General features: G+C 39.6%; 2 protein-coding genes across 3 annotated transcripts in view; one reads left to right on the top strand and one right to left on the bottom strand.

Moving 5' to 3' along the window:
- The window catches only part of LOC128694752 (crustacean hyperglycemic hormone), a 62,288-nt gene extending 54,045 nt beyond the window's left edge, over positions 1 to 8,243 (bottom strand). The window contains exon 1 of the mRNA XM_070095676.1: positions 8,121 to 8,243. The gene's annotated coding sequence lies outside the window, so the exon portion shown is untranslated. The remainder of the gene's footprint in view (positions 1 to 8,120) is intronic.
- Positions 1 to 12,810, top strand: part of LOC128694749 (tectonin beta-propeller repeat-containing protein 2) — a 29,573-nt gene extending 16,763 nt beyond the window's left edge. The window contains exons 7-15 of one of the 2 annotated variants that reach the window (XM_070095674.1): positions 1,069 to 1,199; positions 1,324 to 1,513; positions 2,260 to 2,392; positions 2,849 to 2,988; positions 8,108 to 8,267; positions 10,243 to 10,361; positions 10,727 to 10,872; positions 11,738 to 11,859; positions 12,497 to 12,810. In XM_070095674.1, coding sequence (XP_069951775.1) covers positions 1,069 to 1,199; positions 1,324 to 1,513; positions 2,260 to 2,392; positions 2,849 to 2,988; positions 8,108 to 8,267; positions 10,243 to 10,361; positions 10,727 to 10,872; positions 11,738 to 11,859; positions 12,497 to 12,651 — 1,296 coding nt within the window. In that variant the 3' untranslated portion in view covers positions 12,652 to 12,810. Of the gene's footprint in view, positions 1 to 1,068; positions 1,200 to 1,323; positions 1,514 to 2,259; positions 2,393 to 2,848; positions 2,989 to 8,107; positions 8,268 to 10,188; positions 10,362 to 10,726; positions 10,873 to 11,737; positions 11,860 to 12,496 lie in introns of both variants that reach the window. The other variant, XM_070095673.1, reaches the window with a different exon arrangement.
- The last annotated feature ends 5,709 nt before the right edge of the window (positions 12,811 to 18,519 follow it).

The raw sequence follows: 18,519 nt of genomic DNA on the forward strand, positions 1-18,519 counted from the left end.
TTGACGTGTCGGCGGATGGATTTATGAAGGATGAGGTTAATCATAGAATTGATGAGGGAAAAAAGGTGAGTGGTGCGTTGAGGTATATGTGGAGTCAAAAAACGTTATCTATGGAGGCAAAGAAGGGAATGTATGAAAGTATAGTAGTACCAACACTCTTATATGGGTGTGAAGCTTGGGTGGTAAATGCAGCAGCGAGGAGACGGTTGGAGGCAGCGGAGATGTCCTGTTTAAGGGCAATGTGTGGTGTAAATATTATGCAGAAAATTCGGAGTGTGGAAATTAGGAGAAGGTGTGGAGTTAATAAAAGTATTAGTCAGAGGGCAGAAGAGGGGTTGTTGAGGTGGTTTGGTCATTTAGAGAGAATGGATCACAGTAAAATGACATGGAAAGCATATAAATCTATAGGGGAAGGAAGGCGGGGTAGGGGTCGTCCTCGAAAGGGTTGGAGAGAGGGGGTAAAGGAGGTTTTGTGGGTAAGGGGCTTGGACTTCCAGCAAGCGTGCGTGAGCGTGTTAGATAGGAGTGAATGGAGACGAATGGTACTTGGGACCTGACGATCTGTTGGAGTGTGAGCAGGGTAATATTTAGTGAAGGGATTCAGGGAAACCGGTTATTTTCATATAGTCGGACTTGAGTCCTGGAAATGGGAAGTACAATGCCTGCACTTTAAAGGAGGGGTTTGGGATATTGGCAGTTTGGAGGGATATGTTGTGTATCTTTATATGTTTATGCTTCTAGACTGTTGTATTCTGAGCACCTCTGCAAAAACAGTGATAATGTGCGAGTGTGGTGAAAGTGTTGAATGATGATGAAAGTATTTTCTTTTTGGGGATTTTCTTTCTTTTTTGGGTCACCCTGCCTCGGTGGGAGACGGCCGACTTGTTGAAAAAAAAAAAAAAAAAAAAAAAAAAAAAAATATATATATATATATATATATATATATATATATATATATAACAATAATAATTTCAGAGTTATTGTTTTTAGACATAAAATTTTGGGGACATTATTTTAATATTTTATAGTTTTCAGTGGTTACAATTCCTTTCAAAATATTTTTAACAGATGTGTGTACAGCCAAGTTTGAGTGATCGGAGTCCACAAATTGTGCAGTGTGAGGAGTTTAAAATGGCGAGAGTTATATGCCGTAGCCAAGTAGTATGGGGCCTTACCGACCAAGGAAAGTTGTTGTTTAGGTTAGTATGAACTTTGTAACTGAGCTTAAAAAGACCAGTATTGTACTGATATTAATGATGTGCAGTATAGTTTTTTTTTTCCTCCTAAATTTCAGAATTTATAGCACGAGTATTTCCTTTTCAGGATAGGAGTGACTTCTCGCTCACCTCTAGGTCACGAATGGGGAGTAATGGAGACCAGTGCAGTACCTGTAATGGCTATGGCACTGGGACCAGGGCAGAAAGGATGGATTGTAGATGGCAAGGGCCAAGTGTACTTTCGTCTTGGAGTCTGTGCCAAATATCCACAGGGCAGGGATTCAAAGTGGTGGCAAGTGAGTACATTTTTTTGTTATTATATGACAGAAGGTTAATTATGCCCCTAGTTGTTTGCCAAGTATCATTTAAAAGAACCATAACAAAAAAATAGATGTGCAGAGGATGTATGCTTTAATCTCCACGGGGAAGTAGAGAAGAATCCTATCTCCATAAGCCATGTGTGTTGTAAGAGGCAACTAAAATGCCAGGAGCAAGGGGCTAGTAACCCCTTCTGTATAAATTACTAAATGTAAAAAGAAAATATTTTTCTTTTTGGGTCACCCTACCCCGGTGGGAGATGGCTGGTGTGGTAAAAAAAAAATCCATTATAATATCCAGTGATCCCTACTAATTTCTGTGTTAGGTGTGTTAGTTTTCTTTACACATGGTATTAATACGTGAAACAAAAATGGACTGAATTTAGGAAAGTTAATGCTATAAAATAAGATTTCACAAAATCATAAAACTTCAGGCCACGCCTGGAGTTTTACGACTCGTTTGCCACGCGTTCAGTCCCTGGCCGTGGTATTTTTTTTATGGCATTAAAGCGGTGACAGTAAATCACCAGGGAAGCTTTGATCTTCAGTGTTCACTGTGATGCTGTGTCTATTCAGATAATCTTTGTATCAATGTTATGTTCAAGTTTATTTCACATTTTTTCTAATATCCAAATAGAAAATTCACATGCTTATTTTGATTGTGCTATCTACTCTTGTCATTTTCTTAACCTAAATAATTATCACAATAACAAACTGTATTTTAGGTTGTAACTAGTGATTACATGATGGACAGCATTGGAGAGTATGGTAGCATCATGATTGATGCATCATCACGAGGGCTCTGGGTAGCAGAACACAACTCCAACTGGTACTCTGTACATGATCCAAATTGTACAGGTTAGGCATTTAATCATTTTTTTGTTATATATTGGTTAATTCATTGAAACAGTTTTTAATTTAAAGTTTGAGTAATGCATACATAATAGACTTGAGGAAAACAAAGGAGGTTTTTCAGGCCAGAGTAGACAAACAAGTGGTTGATATGGCTTAATGTGCTGTTTGAGTGCAAGATAACATTTATGAAGGGGATTAGGGAAATCAGTTGGCCAGACTGAGTCCTGGAGATGAGGAAGTACAGTGCCTGCATTCTAAAGGGGGCAGTGGGGATGTAGTTCAGAGGGCCATTTGTGATGTCTGCACACTTTTAAGCGATGGTGAATGTGTTTCCTTTTCTTGCGTCACCCTACTTTGGTGGGACACAGCTGATGTGCCAAAAAAAATTGTTGATAATATTGTTTATAAAAGATTGCCCACTTTAAACAAATATTCTGCAGTTATTTTTTTCTTATTCAGGTCATGTTTGGTCGGTGTTTAGTGAAGATGTCTGGTCTACTGTTTGTGCCGAGGGTTTATACATGGATCAGGGTGCCATTTGTTGTCTCTCTCCTCTTGGACAACTGTTTGTTGTTAACCCCAACACTGCCTGTTCTGTGGTAAGAATAAAATAGTTTTGGAGTGAAGTGATCAGGATAAAGTGCAGTCTGGGATTTTTACCAGCTTGTTACTTTAGTCCACTGCACCACAAAAGGTCATAAGATTTCACCAGTGATCATCCAGGGCAGGCTGGTGAATCTTACTGGGACCTGGATGCAGAAACCTCATAACATCTGTAGTGTAGTGGAATAAAGCAACATCCTGGTAATCCCAGATCACTCCAGTGAATTGTTACGTTCATTTATTAAAAAATTCCGGCATGTAAAGCTGTGTTTATTTAAATTTCTGGTTTATACTTATACAGTGGTACCCTGAGTTTTGGCCATAATTCTTTCCTGAAGGCTGTTCGAGTGCCATTACCGAACAAATTTGTTCCCATAAGGAATAATGTAAATTAGACTAGTCTGCTTCAGACCCCCAAAAATACTTGCAAAAGCACTTACAATAATACACTTGCATAATTGTTCGACTTGGGAGCTGTACGAAACTCCGGGTACCACTATATATATATAAAAGTAGTTTTGAAATAATATCAACAGTTACCGCAAGATGCAGGTCGTGGCTTTTTCTTGTAATGCATTGTAATTTTTAGTCTTCCTACTTAGCTTTCAAGAGGCAGCCTGACTATATATATTATAATCAGAAAGTTAAAGCTAAGTCTAAGGGGTAAATGTTGGTAATTTTCTAGTAAAGGCTTTTTTAAGTTTGTAATATTGTACATATATGAAACTTTTTCAAGGTTAAGAAGTGTCGTTCTTCATGGGAGAGGGGGGGGGGGATCTTTGATGCTGGTGAAGAGTTATTGATCCAAGGAATTAGAGGTATTATCCCCTTCGTTGGATCAACCCTAATTACCTCATTGTGCATTGACTTATACACATTTAGTTATTTTTTTTTTTTTATTATCACACCGGCCGATTCCCACCAAGGCAGGGTGGCCCGAAAAAGAAAAACTTTCACCATCATTCACTCCATCACTGTCTTGCCAGAAGGGTGCTTTACACTACAGTTTTTAAACTGCAACATTAACACCCCTCCTTCAGAGTGCAGGCACTGTACTTCCCATCTCCAGGACTCAAGTCCGGCCTGCCGGTTTCCCTGAATCCCTTCATAAATGTTACTTTGCTCACACTCCAACAGCACGTCAAGTATTAAAAACCATTTGTCTCCATTCACTCCTATCAAACACGCTCACGCATGCCTGCTGGAAGTCCAAGCCCCTCGCACACAAAACCTCCTTTACCCCCTCCCTCCAACCCTTCCTAGGCCGACCCCTACCCCGCCTTCCTTCCACTACAGACTGATACACTCTTGAAGTCATTCTGTTTCGCTCCATTCTCTCTACATGTCCGAACCACCTCAACAACCCTTCCTCAGCCCTCTGGACAACAGTTTTGGTAATCCCGCACCTCCTCCTAACTTCCAAACTACGAATTCTCTGCATTATATTCACACCACACATTGCCCTCAGACATGACATCTCCACTGCCTCCAGCCTTCTCCTCGCTGCAACATTCATCACCCACGCTTCACACCCATATAAGAGCGTTGGTAAAACTATACTCTCATACATTCCCCTCTTTGCCTCCAAGGACAAAGTTCTTTGTCTCCACAGACTCCTAAGTGCACCACTCACTCTTTTTCCCTCATCAATTCTATGATTCACCTCATCTTTCATAGACCCATCCGCTGACACGTCCACTCCCAAATATCTGAATACGTTCACCTCCTCCATACTCTCTCCCTCCAATCTGATATTCAATCTTTCATCACCTAATCTTTTTGTTATCCTCATAACCTTACTCTTTCCTGTATTCACCTTTAATTTTCTTCTTTTGCACACCCTACCAAATTCATCCACCAATCTCTGCAACTTCTCTTCAGAATCTCCCAAGAGCACAGTGTCATCAGCAAAGAGCAGCTGTGACAACTCCCACTTTGTGTGTGATTCTTTATCTTTTAACTCCACGCCTCTTGCCAAGACCCTCGCATTTACTTCTCTTACAACCCCATCTATAAATATATTAAACAACCACGGTGACATCACACATCCTTGTCTAAGGCCTACTTTTACTGGGAAAAAATTTCCCTCTTTCCTACATACTCTAACTTGAGCCTCACTATCCTCGTAAAAACTCTTCACTGCTTTCAGTAACCTACCTCCTACACCATACACTTGCAACATCTGCCACATTGCCCCCCTATCCACCCTGTCATACGCCTTTTCCAAATCCATAAATGCCACAAAGACCTCTTTAGCCTTATCTAAATACTGTTCACTTATATGTTTCACTGTAAACACCTGGTCCACACACCCCCTACCTTTCCTAAAGCCTCCTTGTTCATCTGCTATCCTATTCTCCGTCTTACTCTTAATTCTTTCAATTATAACTCTACCATACACTTTACCAGGTACACTCAACAGACTTATCCCCCTATAATTTTTGCACTCTCTTTTATCCCCTTTGCCTTTATACAAAGGAACTATGCATGCTCTCTGCCAATCCCTAGGTACCTTACCCTCTTCCATACATTTATTAAATAATTGCACCAACCACTCCAAAACTATATCCCCACCTGCTTTTAACATTTCTATCTTTATCCCATCAATCCCGGCTGCCTTACCCCCTTTCATTTTACCTACTGCCTCACGAACTTCCCCCACACTCACAACTGGCTCTTCCTCACTCCTACAAGATGTTATTCCTCCTTGCCCTATACACGAAATCACAGCTTCCCTATCTTCATCAACATTTAACAATTCCTCAAAATATTCCTTCCATCTTCCCAATACCTCTAACTCTCCATTTAATAACTCTCCTCTCCTATTTTTAACTGACAAATCAATTTGTTCTCTAGGCTTTCTTAACTTGTTAATCTCACTCCAAAACTTTTTCTTATTTTCAACAAAATTTGTTGATAACATCTCACCCACTCTCTCATTTGCTCTCTTTTTACATTGCTTCACCACTCTCTTAACCTCTCTCTTTTTCTCCATATACTCTTCCCTCCTTGCATCACTTCTACTTTGTAAAAACTTCTCATATGCTAACTTTTTCTCCCTTACTACTCTCTTTACATCATCATTCCACCAATCGCTCCTCTTCCCTCCTGCACCCACTTTCCTGTAACCACAAACTTCTGCTGAACACTCTAACACTACATTTTTAAACCTACCCCATACCTCTTCGACCCCATTGCCTATGCTCTCATTAGCCCATCTATCCTCCAATAGCTGTTTATATCTTACCCTAACTGCCTCCTCTTTTAGTTTATAAACCTTCACCTCTCTCTTCCCTGATGCTTCTATTCTCCTTGTATCCCATCTACCTTTTACTCCCAGTGTAGCTACAACTAGAAAGTGATCTGATATATCTGTGGCCCCTCTATAAACATGTACATCCTGAAGTCTACTCAACAGTCTTTTATCTACCAATACATAATCCAACAAACTACTGTCATTTCGCCCTACATCATATCGTGTATACTTATTTATCCTCTTTTTCTTAAAATATGTATTACCTATAACTAAACCCCTTTCTATACAAAGTTCAATCAAAGGGCTCCCATTATCATTTACACCTGGCACCCCAAACTTACCTACCACACCCTCTCTAAAAGTTTCTCCTACTTTAGCATTCAAGTCCCCTACCACAATTACTCTCTCACTTGGTTCAAAGGCTCCTATACATTCACTTAACATCTCCCAAAATCTCTCTCTCTCCTCTGCATTCCTCTCTTCTCCAGGTGCATACACGCTTATTATGACCCACTTCTCGCATCCAACCTTTACTTTAATCCACATAATTCTTGAGTTTACACATTCATATTCTCTTTTCTCCTTCCATAACTGATCATTTAACATTACTGCTACCCCTTCCTTTGCTCTAACTCTCTCAGATACTCCAGATTTAATCCCATTTATTTCCCCCCACTGAAACTCTCCTACCCCCTTCAGCTTTGTTTCGCTTAGGGCCAGGACATCCAACTTCTTTTCATTCATAACATCAGCAATCATCTGTTTCTTGTCATCCGCACTACATCCACGCACATTTAAGCAACCCAGTTTTATAAAGTTTTTCTTCTTCTCTTTTTTAGTAATTGTATACAGGAGAAGGGGTTACTAGCCCATTGCTCCCGGCATTTTAGTCGCCTCATACGACACGCATGGCTTACGGAGGAAAGATTCTTTTCCACTTCCCCATGGACAATAGAAGAAATAAAAAGGACAAGAGCTATTTAGAAAAAGGAGAAAAACCTAGATGTATGTATATATATATATATGCATGTGCGTGTCTGTGAAGTGTGACCAAAGTGTAAGTAGGAGTAGCAAGATATCCCTGTTATCTTAGCGTGTTTATGAGACAGAAAAAGAAACCAGCAATCCTACCATCATGCAAAACAGTTACAGGTTTTTGTTTCACAGTCATCTGGCAGGACGGTAGTACTTCCCTGGGTGGTTGCTGTCTACCAACCTACTACCTACTACACATTTAGTACTTCCTATAAATATAATAATGCAGTTGATAAAAACATACACTCAGTAGTTAGAACCTTTATTTAGACACCTGTACAACAGGCCTTTTCAAATCTAATAGATTATACTTGTCGGTAGCACATTTTAAAGGCAGGAGAGAGCAACAAATCAAGTGTTAACTTGAGAAAATATTAGAGAAGCTCTGCAATAGGCCTCCTGGCCACTGCTAAGCAGGCTTTCATATCTATGGTAGTTCTTGGTGGTATACCTGGTTTAGTATTTGTTTTGCAAAAGGCTTTCAAATGGCAAAGTTACTTTGTTTTGATTGTAGCCATGAAGAAAGCAATTTCTTAACATTTCCTTTTGTATCTCTTCCAGTCTTTAATGAAGAATTTTGATTCTGGTGTCTATGTCAATTCCTATTTTAACCCGTAAACAGTCCAAATTTATACTGTATATATGTTTTTTCAACATTTGAAAGTATGTATGTAAAAAAAGTAGATTTTTTTGTTATATTTGAAAATATGTAAAAATAACGTAGATCTGCTTGGACAGTTTAAGGGTTAAACACATGCATTATTACAGTATGTTATGTATATTTATGAGTGACACATTTAAACTTCTAGCATTGCTGTTTTCAGCCTTTTGACTTACCAAAAAATGAGTGCATTGTGAGTGTGAGTCAGCGTCCAGAAGCTATGTGGGTTTTAACAGCAGCTGGAGATATCTTTATCAGGCTGGGACTCTCTGCAAAATCACTCCACGGATCACATTGGCAACAGCTCGACCTGAATCAAATTGGTATGTATTATTTTTTTTTATTATCACACTGGCCGATTCCCACCAAGGCAGGGTGGCCCGAAAAAGAAAAACTTTCACCATCATTTACTCCATCACTGTCTTGCCAGAAGGGTGCTTTACACTACAGTTTTTAAACTGCAACATTAACACCCCTCTTTCAGAGTGCAGGCACTGTACGTCCCATCTCCAGGACTCAAGTCCGGCCTGCCGGTTTCCCTGAACCCCTTCATAAATGTTACTTTGCTCACACTCCAACAGCACGTCAAGTATTAAAAACCATTTGTCTCCATTCACTCCTATCAAACACGCTCACTCATGCCTGCTGGAAGTCCAAGCCCCTCGCACACAAAACCTCCTTTACCCCCTCTCTCCAACCTTTCCTAGGCTGACCCCTACCCCGCCTTCCTTCCACTACAGACTGATACACTCTTGAAGTCATTCTGTTTCGCTTCATTCTCTCTACATGTCCGAACCACCTCAACAACCCTTCCTCAGCCCTCTGGACAACAGTTTTGGTAATCCCGCACCTCCTCCTAACTTCCAAACTACGAATTCTCTGCATTATATTCACATCACACATTGCCCTCAGACATGACATCTCCACTGCCTCCAGCCTTCTCCTCGCTGCAACATTCATCACCCATGCTTCACACCCATATAAAAGCGTTGGTAAAACTATACTCTCATACATTCCCCTCTTTGCCTCCAAGGACAAAGTTCTTTGTCTCCACAGACTCCTAAGTGCACCACTCACTCTTTTCCCCTCATCAGTTCTATGATTCACCTCATCTTTCATAGACCCATCCGCTGACACGTCCACTCCCAAATATCTGAATACATTCACCTCCTCCATACTCTCTCCCTCCAATCTGATATTCAATCTTTCATCACCTAATCTTTTTGTTATCCTCATAACCTTACTCTTTCCTGTATTCACCTTTAATTTTCTTCTTTTGCACACCCTACCAAATTCATCCACCAATCTCTGCAACTTCTCTTCAGAATCTCCCAAGAGCACAGTGTCATCAGCAAAGAGCAGCTGTGACAACTCCCACTTTGTGTGTGATTCTTTATCTTTTAACTCCACGCCTCTTGCCAAGACCCTCGCATTTACTTCTCTTACAACCCCATCTATAAATATATTAAACAACCACGGTGACATCACACATCCTTGTCTAAAGCCTACTTTTACTGGGAAATAATTTCCCTCTTTCCTACATACTCTAACTTGAGCCTCACTATCCTCGTAAAAACTCTTCACTGCTTTCAGTAACCTACCTCCTACACCATACACTTGCAACATCTGCCACACTGCCCCCCTATCCACCCTGTCATACGCCTTTTCCAAATCCATAAATGCCACAAAGTACAATATATATGGCATTTAAATTTGATTGAAGGGCCATCCCCCGTCACCACGGAAAACACATGTGTTGTGACTTTGTTTTTAGTTCACACCAAAACTAATGTTGTAATCTAACTTGGCCTTGTTAAATTTACACATTGTAAAATATCTTAATTTTCCTGAATTATATAAGAATTTGCATAACTGATTTTTCTCTGGGAAAAAAAAATTATGATCTTTAAGTGAAACTTCTGGACTTTATGAAGTACTGAAAGATTAGTTTTAGGCATGACAAATGTGTTTTATGTACATCTTGTGCCTTTATGTACAGTATGTCTGTTGTCATTTTCTTTACAGGACATTTATTTATTTTAATCAAAGGAGTGCAAAACTTCACCAGCATCATATCACCTCCCATTAAAGTTTTTACAGGAAGAATTTTTTGTGTGAAATAGTACACTCATTTATTTATTTTTTTTTGGTGGAGAAAGTTGCCTTTAATTCTTCCTGGTGTGGTTGTACAGGTCTACATACATTTAAATACAGCATTGGATAATTTTTTTTTTTTTCATGTAGGAGATATTCATTTATGCCATATATCATGTGGTATGGACGTCGTCTGGGGAGTAGACACTCGTGGAGGCGTATATATGCGACAAGGTCCCCTTACTCCTACAAGTGGAAGTCTTCCACCAGCATGGATCCAGGTTGATCCAGTAACTCTTAAAGGAAATGCCGTGTTCACTAAGGTACAGTATAGTGTTATTCCTTGTTACATAATTATTATTAGAGAACATTGTTTTATCTAAACAAGATGTGTATGAATGTTGCAGTTCAAGGGATCATTTCATTGTGATGTCTATGCTTTTCTGGAAAGCATTGTTTCCTATAGGTCACCCTACCTTAATATGGAGCATTTATACCTATTTAGGTTCAGAAAAGTGTAGTATTCTTTAGTTACATAAATGGCATATGCATTCTAAATGGCAAAAATAATTTTTTTAACATGTCGGCTGTTTCCCACCAAGGCAGGGTGACCCCCCAAAAAAATTAAAACATGAAGTAAATTAAGTAAATAATTTGTTCTATAACCCTAACATAAAATTACAACCAGGTTTTTGTGGGTATGAAGCTGCACATGGTCTGGGCTGTGGACTCAAGTCGCAGAGTGTATGTGAGAGAAGCCATCTTCCCAGAACTACCCATTGGCCTCTCATGGGTTCCTGTTGCTGGCCTTTTGGCTCTGAATCTGTCTATTAGGTAAGGGAGTTGTAAATGGATGACTTTTACATGTTATTTAGGGTTGAAAATGCACTAACATTGAATTATATTGGTTCTGTTTCTTAACCCTTTCATTGTCAGGACTTTCCCTTCAGGAAAATTGTCAAATATTTAATATTTCTGGTATTGAAACTGACAAAAATTCATCTCTACCTCAGTAGTATGTCTTCCATACTGTCAGATGATACCAGTGCTTCAAAATCACAAGGTCAGGTTTGCCTTTCCCATTATGCACCATGTGAAGCAGGTTTTTTTTTTATACTGTGCACACAGGCCCAAATTTACCACTCAACATATTTGAGGGTGCTGCGCTTAAAACTGTAGATCAACGAATCGCACCGGTGTCAATAACCTAGACCAGCGGTGGGCAAACTACGGCCCGCCAGTATCAAGTCATATACTACTTTAAAAAATTAATTGCTTTTTTCTTTAAAAGCCTTTTAATTTGGCTATTTTAAATATTAATTATTTTACTTAATATACTATGCGGCCTTTTATAATTGTGAATGTGGCCCCTGCACTGAAGATTTTGCCCACCCATGACCTAGACCTACACAAGAGACAGCAAAAAGGTTATAAACTTGGATGAATGAAGATCAAAGGACATTTCTTTAGGCTAATACCTTGGGTAGGTACAAAAATACGAGTAGGTTCTGCAGTGTTCCTCCATTCATATAGAATTTCACATATAGTATATACGTACTTTGCTTAAGTGTAGTTATAACTAGGTATTACATGAGAACCACTATTACTGGAAAGCATTTCCCCCTTTTTTACATCCTAACTTGTTTCCTAAACATGGTTTCAAAATACCTTGCTGACAGTTTTGATTTTTTTTTTTCAGTGACAATGAAGTTTTTGCCCTTACTCCTAGTGGTGAAGTTTTCAAGCGTATTGGAGTGACCAACACAAATTACATTGGTGATGCATGGCAGAAAATTCCAGGAAATCTTGCTAAAATTTCAGGTAAAGATTCAATTGTTTTGCTATGTGATATATGTAGTGGCAATTATGTGTTAATTTTAATGGTGCTGTATAGTTTTATACTTATATCCCTCACTTTTGATGTTAATGCATTCCTGAAAATTATTCCTTAATCTACTATGAGATTTCATTTATTTTTATACACTGTTTTATGCAACTGTTCTTTGCCCTTACCTAAGTACAGTGCCTGCACTCTGGAGGGGGTGGGGATATTTGCAGATGTTAACTATTGTAGTGGCACACCTCTGGGAAGATAGTGATTGTGAAAATGTTTCTTCTTTTTTTTTTTTTTGGCTCACCCTGCCTTGGTGGGAGATGGCCTGTTGAAAAAAAAAAATTAAAAAAAAAAAAAAAACCAAGCACCCCAAAACTACAGTATACCCCCACCTGCTTTCAGCATGTTACCCTTGATCCTTGAATTCCTTTCACTGTACTCATTTCTGACCCTTTCCTCATAAAAAATCCTGTGCCACTATGTTACAAGTTCATTTCCACCATTTACACTTAGTAATCCAAAATATTTTCTCCATCTCTAATAATTTCGTGCAGAAAAACAGAAAATGAGCCTCTCGCTCCCTGCATTGCACATGCATAATATGTATTTTTCTGTTTTTTCCAGCAACAGTAGATAACTTCTTGTGGGGCCTAGATAATGATGGACACCTCTGCCAGCATGAAAAATTCCAGATATCAGAGGAACTTCCAAAATCAGCATTGACGGCAAACCTGACACTCTGTGAAGGTTCTGAACCTTTAGACTGGGAAGTTCTGTGATACAGTATATGCCATAAATATGGCACTGTTAAACAAAATGGTTTTAGAAATAGTAGTGGATTTTTATTGCACCACTGTTTTAATATACTAAACTACATATAAATATATAACATACCTATATTTATTTTTTATAATTCTATAATAAATTTTATCTCGTGATTTTGTTTTATTTAAACCCTCAATAAATATTTAGGGAATACAGTGGACCCCCGCATAACGATCACCTCCGAATGCGACCAATTATGTAAGTGTATTTATGTAAGTGCGTTTGTACGTGTATGTTTGGGGGAATGGAATGGACTAATCTACTTCACAATATTCCTTATGGGAACAAATTCGGTCAGTACTGGCACCTGAACATACTTCTGGAGTGAAAAAATATCGTTAACCGGGGGTCCACTGTATTTGTTTGCATCCTTTACTATCAAAACCTTAATGAAAATTATCACAATTGGAGCTGTCTACATATCACAGTTTGCCAACATAGCCAACTTTAATGATAATTGGAAAGGCCTAAACAGTAAACTAATTAATCTTCACTTACAGTAACATCAGTTTTATTCAATCAGAAGGTCACAAGCACCTGGTGTCCTTTTCATGTATAATTCCTTATTAACGAGTGACTAAACCTAAAAGAATTACCAAAAAGTGGATCCTTGCATGACTACATTTGGACAGATTTTGGCAATGGCTCCTCTAACATCAAGATTTATCATAATGCTCTCCTTCCTTGGAGTGAACCCAAGTGTTTCCCATTTCCCCAGGTGCTGTATCATAACTGATACATTACCCCACCATAATCACAGGCAAAAATTACCAATTGAAACTAATAAAATCTTTAAAAAACATAAGCGCTTGGGTATCTTTATTGATGAAATGTTTCACCTGCACAGCACGCTTTCTAAGATCAAAAAAGTCATCAATGTTAGACAATGGAAGTGGAATGGTACTATTAAGGTGTTCTCAGGGCCTTGATAAGTGACCAATCCCTCAGCATTAGTAGGTGTTCAATAACCTAGCCTTGACTGAAGGACTGAGGGATTGAACACTTTCAATGAAGGTTAAGGGATGGAAACCACCTTCAATTAACTAAGTTGTATTAAACAATAGTCGATAAATGAAAAGAAGGGTGGATGAGGGGTTTGAATCGCTGTCTGTAAATAGACAGTTCGATGTTCTACCATTCTAGACTTGTACTGTGACAAATTAACTGAAGTGTTGTTGATAGACATTGATGTGTATGGATAAATGTTTGTTTTCGCCTCTAAATGTTAAGGGAGGTACCTGATAGGGTTACTTGACCAGTAAAGACGCATGGACCAGTAAAGAAGCATTTTTGGTAAAAATACTATAAAGAAAAACCTAAAAACGCAAACTGACTTCCGTTTGTAAGTTTTAAAAGCACTTTATCCTGTCTAAGCCTTTATCATTTCATTAACAGATCTCAATTGATTGATGTTCTAAATCACTTCCGTCGCAAATGCTTAGTTTTCAAGTTGCGACGGAAGTGATGTAGAACATCAATTAATTTACTACATATTTCCCCAGAAACACATAAGCCACATCAGAAAATCGTTTGTTGGGTGAAACTGAAAATTGTCCCTGCATTCTTTAATTCTTATGTCCTTATCTATGGTGGTAGGCCATATATCATGCAAAGCATAATGATTAGTTTAGTTATGAAAATGGTAATATAAATACCATTGTGCATTGTTCTTGGACTCGGTATGATTTCTGTTTAAGTAAATTGGAGATCAAGGAGGATGAATTAGTAAAATATTCGTAGCCCAAATCACTAACCTAATCTATGGTAAAAGTTCTGTATATGACTCCTTTCTGGTAACGTTTTGAATTTTTAGATGCGCAGCCAGAGGAAAGGGGGCTACAAGGGCCATATCCCCCCAACTGACAGAAAAAAAAATTGAATAATAATTAAAAAATTAATAATAATTGATAATGAAAAATTTGTATTTGCATGATTACAGACAGTGATACATCCTCACTATGGCATCTCGTGAACGTGATGTTGGACGTTCTTACGCGAGTGCGTCACAGAAAAGAAAAGAAAATTCAAGAACAGAAAAAGAAAGATGTAGGAAGCTGCAGAAAGATCACAGACATGCTCACGAAAACAGTTTCTGATGTTACCAGTACAGTTGAATCTGCAGATACGTCAGATCATACAGGAAGCCCTCCCTCCATCATTTCTCAGCTAGCATCTACTTCTTTTGTGTCTCCTCTCAATGTCTCAACGGACATTTCATCCACAGGATGTTTACCTGGAGTTTACCTGGAGAGAGTTCCGGGGGGTCAACGCCCCCGCGGCCCGGTCTGTGACCAGGCCTCCTGGTGGATCAGAGCCTGATCAACCAGGCTGTTGCTGCTGGCTGCACGCAAACCAACGTACGAGCCACAGCCCAGCTGATCCGGAACTGACTTTAGGTGCTTGTCCAGTGCCAGCTTGAAGACTGCCAGGGGTCTGTTGGTAATCCCCCTTATGTGTGCTGGGAGGCAGTTGAACAGTCTCGGGCCCCTGACACTTATTGTATGGTCTCTTAACGTGCTAGTGACACCCCTGCTTTTCATTGGGGGGATGGTGCATCGTCTGCCAAGTCTTTTGCTTTCGTAGTGAGAGATTTTCGTGTGCAAGTTCGGTACTAGTCCCTCTAGGATTTTCCAGGTGTATACAGTGGACCCCCGCATAACGATGGCATCGCATAGCGATTTTTCCGCATAACGATTACTTTTATCGCAAAATTTTTGCCCCGCATACCGATTAAAAACCCGCATACCGATTTTCGTCCGAGACGCGTCCAATGTGCCCTCACATGTGCCGGCCGTCCCATTGTTTACCAGCCAGCCTCCGCGGTAACATCCAAGCATACACTCGGAATATTTCGTATTATTACAGTGTTTTCGGTGGTGTTTCTGGAAAATAAGTGACCATGGGCCCCAAGAAAGCTTCTAGTGCCAACCCTGTGGTAAAAAGGGTGAGAATTAGTATGGAAATTAAGAAAGATTTTGAAGGGTTTGGGGCTAACCCTGAGAAGCCTATGCCAGTTGTGGAATCCATTGTGCCTACTTCAAAGATTAAGGAAATGTGTGCAGAGTGGTTTGAACTGCAAACCTTTATAGATGAAAATCACCCTGACACAGCTGTTGCAAGCCGTGCTTGTGACTATTTCAATGACAATGTTATGGCCCATTTTAGGAAAGTCTTGAAGAAACGGGAGGTACAGAGCTCTATGGACAGATTTGTTGTGCGACAGAGGTCCAGTGACTCTGAAGCTGGTCCTAGTGGCATTAAAAGAAGAAGGGAAGTAACCCCAGAAAAGGACTTGCTACCTCAAGTCCTAATGGAAGGGGATTCCCCTTCTAAACAGTAAGAAGATAATGCTCTCCCCTCCTCCCATCCCATCAATCATCACCAGATCTTCAATAAAAGTAAGTGTCATGTAATTGTGCATGCCTTTTTCAGTTTGTGTGTATTAAAATTAACATTTCATGTGGTAAAAAAAATTTTTTTTCATACTTTTGGGCGTCTTGCACGGATTAATTTTATTTCCATTATTTCTTATGGGGAAAATTAATTCGCATAACGATTATTTCGCATAACGATGAGCCCTCTTGCACGGATTAAAATCGTTAACCGGGGGTCCACTGTATAATCATGTATCTCTCCCTCCTGCATTCCAGGGAATACAGGTTTAGGAACCTCAAGCGCTCCCAATAATTGAGGTGTTTTATCTCCGTTATGCGCGCCGTGAAAGTTCTCTGTACATTTTCTAGGTCGGCAATTTCACCTGCCTTGAAAGGTGCTGTTAGTGTGCAGCAATATTCCAGCCTAGATAGAACAAGTGACCTGAAGAGTGTCATCATGGGCTTGACCTCCCTAGTTTTGAAGGTTCTCATTATCCATCCTGTCATTTTTCTAGCAGATGCGATTGATACAATGTTATGGTCCTTGAAGGTGAGATCCTCCGACATGATCACTCCCAGGTCTTTGACGTTGGTGTTTCGCTCTATTTTGTGGCCAGAATTTGTTTTGTACTCTGATGAAGATTTAATTTCCTCATGTTTACCATATCTGAGTAATTGAAATTTCTCATCGTTGAACTTCATATTGTTTTCTGCAGCCCACTGAAAGATTTGGTTGATGTCCGCCTGGAGCTTTGCAGTGTCTGCAATGGAAGACACTGTCATGCAGATTCGGGTGTCATCTGCAAAGGAAGACACGGTGCTGTGGCTGACATCCTTGTCTATGTCGGATATGAGGATGAGGAACAAGATGGGAGCGAGTACTGTGCCTTGTGGAACAGAGCTTTTCACCGTAGCTGCCTCGGACTTTACTCTGTTGACGAGTAAAGATCCTGCCTCATGGCCAAATGTAATCCCAGATTCTCTACGTAATGCTTTCATTGCAGAAAACTTCAGTCAAACTCTGAACATTGACTTCAGGAAATCAGCAAGGATTTATGATGATGGAAGTCGTCGTTGTTTAAAATCATCTATGTTTTATAGGAAGCTTGCAAATTCAGAAACTGTGAAAAGATCATGGATGGTATACTTTGAAAGCTCAGGAAAAGTGTACTGTTCAGCATGCAAGCTATTTTCTACCAAAGAAAATACCTTCTCACAGGGGTTCAATGACTGGAAAAATTCCAAGCATTTCGAGGAACATGAAAACAGCACCACTCACAGAAGCTACATTTTAGCCAGTGTATTTCGTGCACAGAAAAAAGGCTTATTGGATTCTCATTTGGAAAATCAAACTGAAAAAGAGCGCACTTATTGGAGAAAAGTTCTAGAAAGAGTTGTTGCTGTTGTAAAATTCTTAGCTCTAAGAGGACTTGCTTTCCGTGGAGAAAATGAGGTTTTTGGTTCGGAAAACAATGGCAATTTCCTAGGGATCATAGAACTGTTAGCACAATTCGATCTATTCTTAGCAAATCATGTGTCACGCCATGGGAATGCAGGAAGAGGCACTGTATCTTACATGTCATCTACTATATGCAATGAATTTATTGAACTGATGACTAAGAAGGTCCTCAATAACATCATAGCAGCTGTGAAAACTGCAAAATACTTTGCAATAAGTGTAGATTCAACACCAGATATTTCACATACAGATCAATTGACATTCATTGTTCGCTTTGTCGACTCCAGTGGTAAGCCTGTAGAGCGCTTCATAAAATTCATTCCTCTTTCAGGCCATGATGGAGAAACAATGATGAATGTAGTACTGGATACTCTGCTTGAACATGATCTCTCTATTATGGATTGCCGTGGCCAGAGCTACGACAATGGAAGTAACATGTTGGGTAAATATAATGGATTGCAAGCCCGTATCAAGCAAATTAACCCACTTGCTGAATATGTGCCCTGCTCAGCACTTTCTCTTAATCTTGTTGGGTCATGTGCTGCGGAGTGTTGTGTCGCTGCAGTTTCATTTTTTGGACTTTTACAAGCACTCTTTAATTTTTTCTCTGCTTCAACGCATCGGTGGAGTATACTCAAGTCAACCATTCATGGAGATGTCATCAAATCATTATCAACAACAAGGTGGTCAGCGCAGCATGATGCAACACATGCGGGTGTGTCCAGGGGACATACCCGTGTGTTAATCCTCGCTCATCGGCCTCAGATCTTAATGGAGTGACCTCTAATTTGTATAATAGTTACGAGACGTTAAATCATCTTGTGAATGGTAATGTAATCAGTGATAATAACATTGAGTTAAGAGAATGCGGGATGTGAAATAGAGCGCCCTGCTCCGAGTAAACGTGTGACTCTCGTACCGGGGATAATGAAGATTTATGGAATCACGACTTCTAAACCGGGACAAACCGACGGATACCTCGTCCTGCC

Source organism: Cherax quadricarinatus, chromosome 51, assembly GCF_038502225.1.
Source record: "Cherax quadricarinatus isolate ZL_2023a chromosome 51, ASM3850222v1, whole genome shotgun sequence".
Lineage (NCBI taxonomy): Eukaryota > Metazoa > Arthropoda > Malacostraca > Decapoda > Parastacidae > Cherax > Cherax quadricarinatus.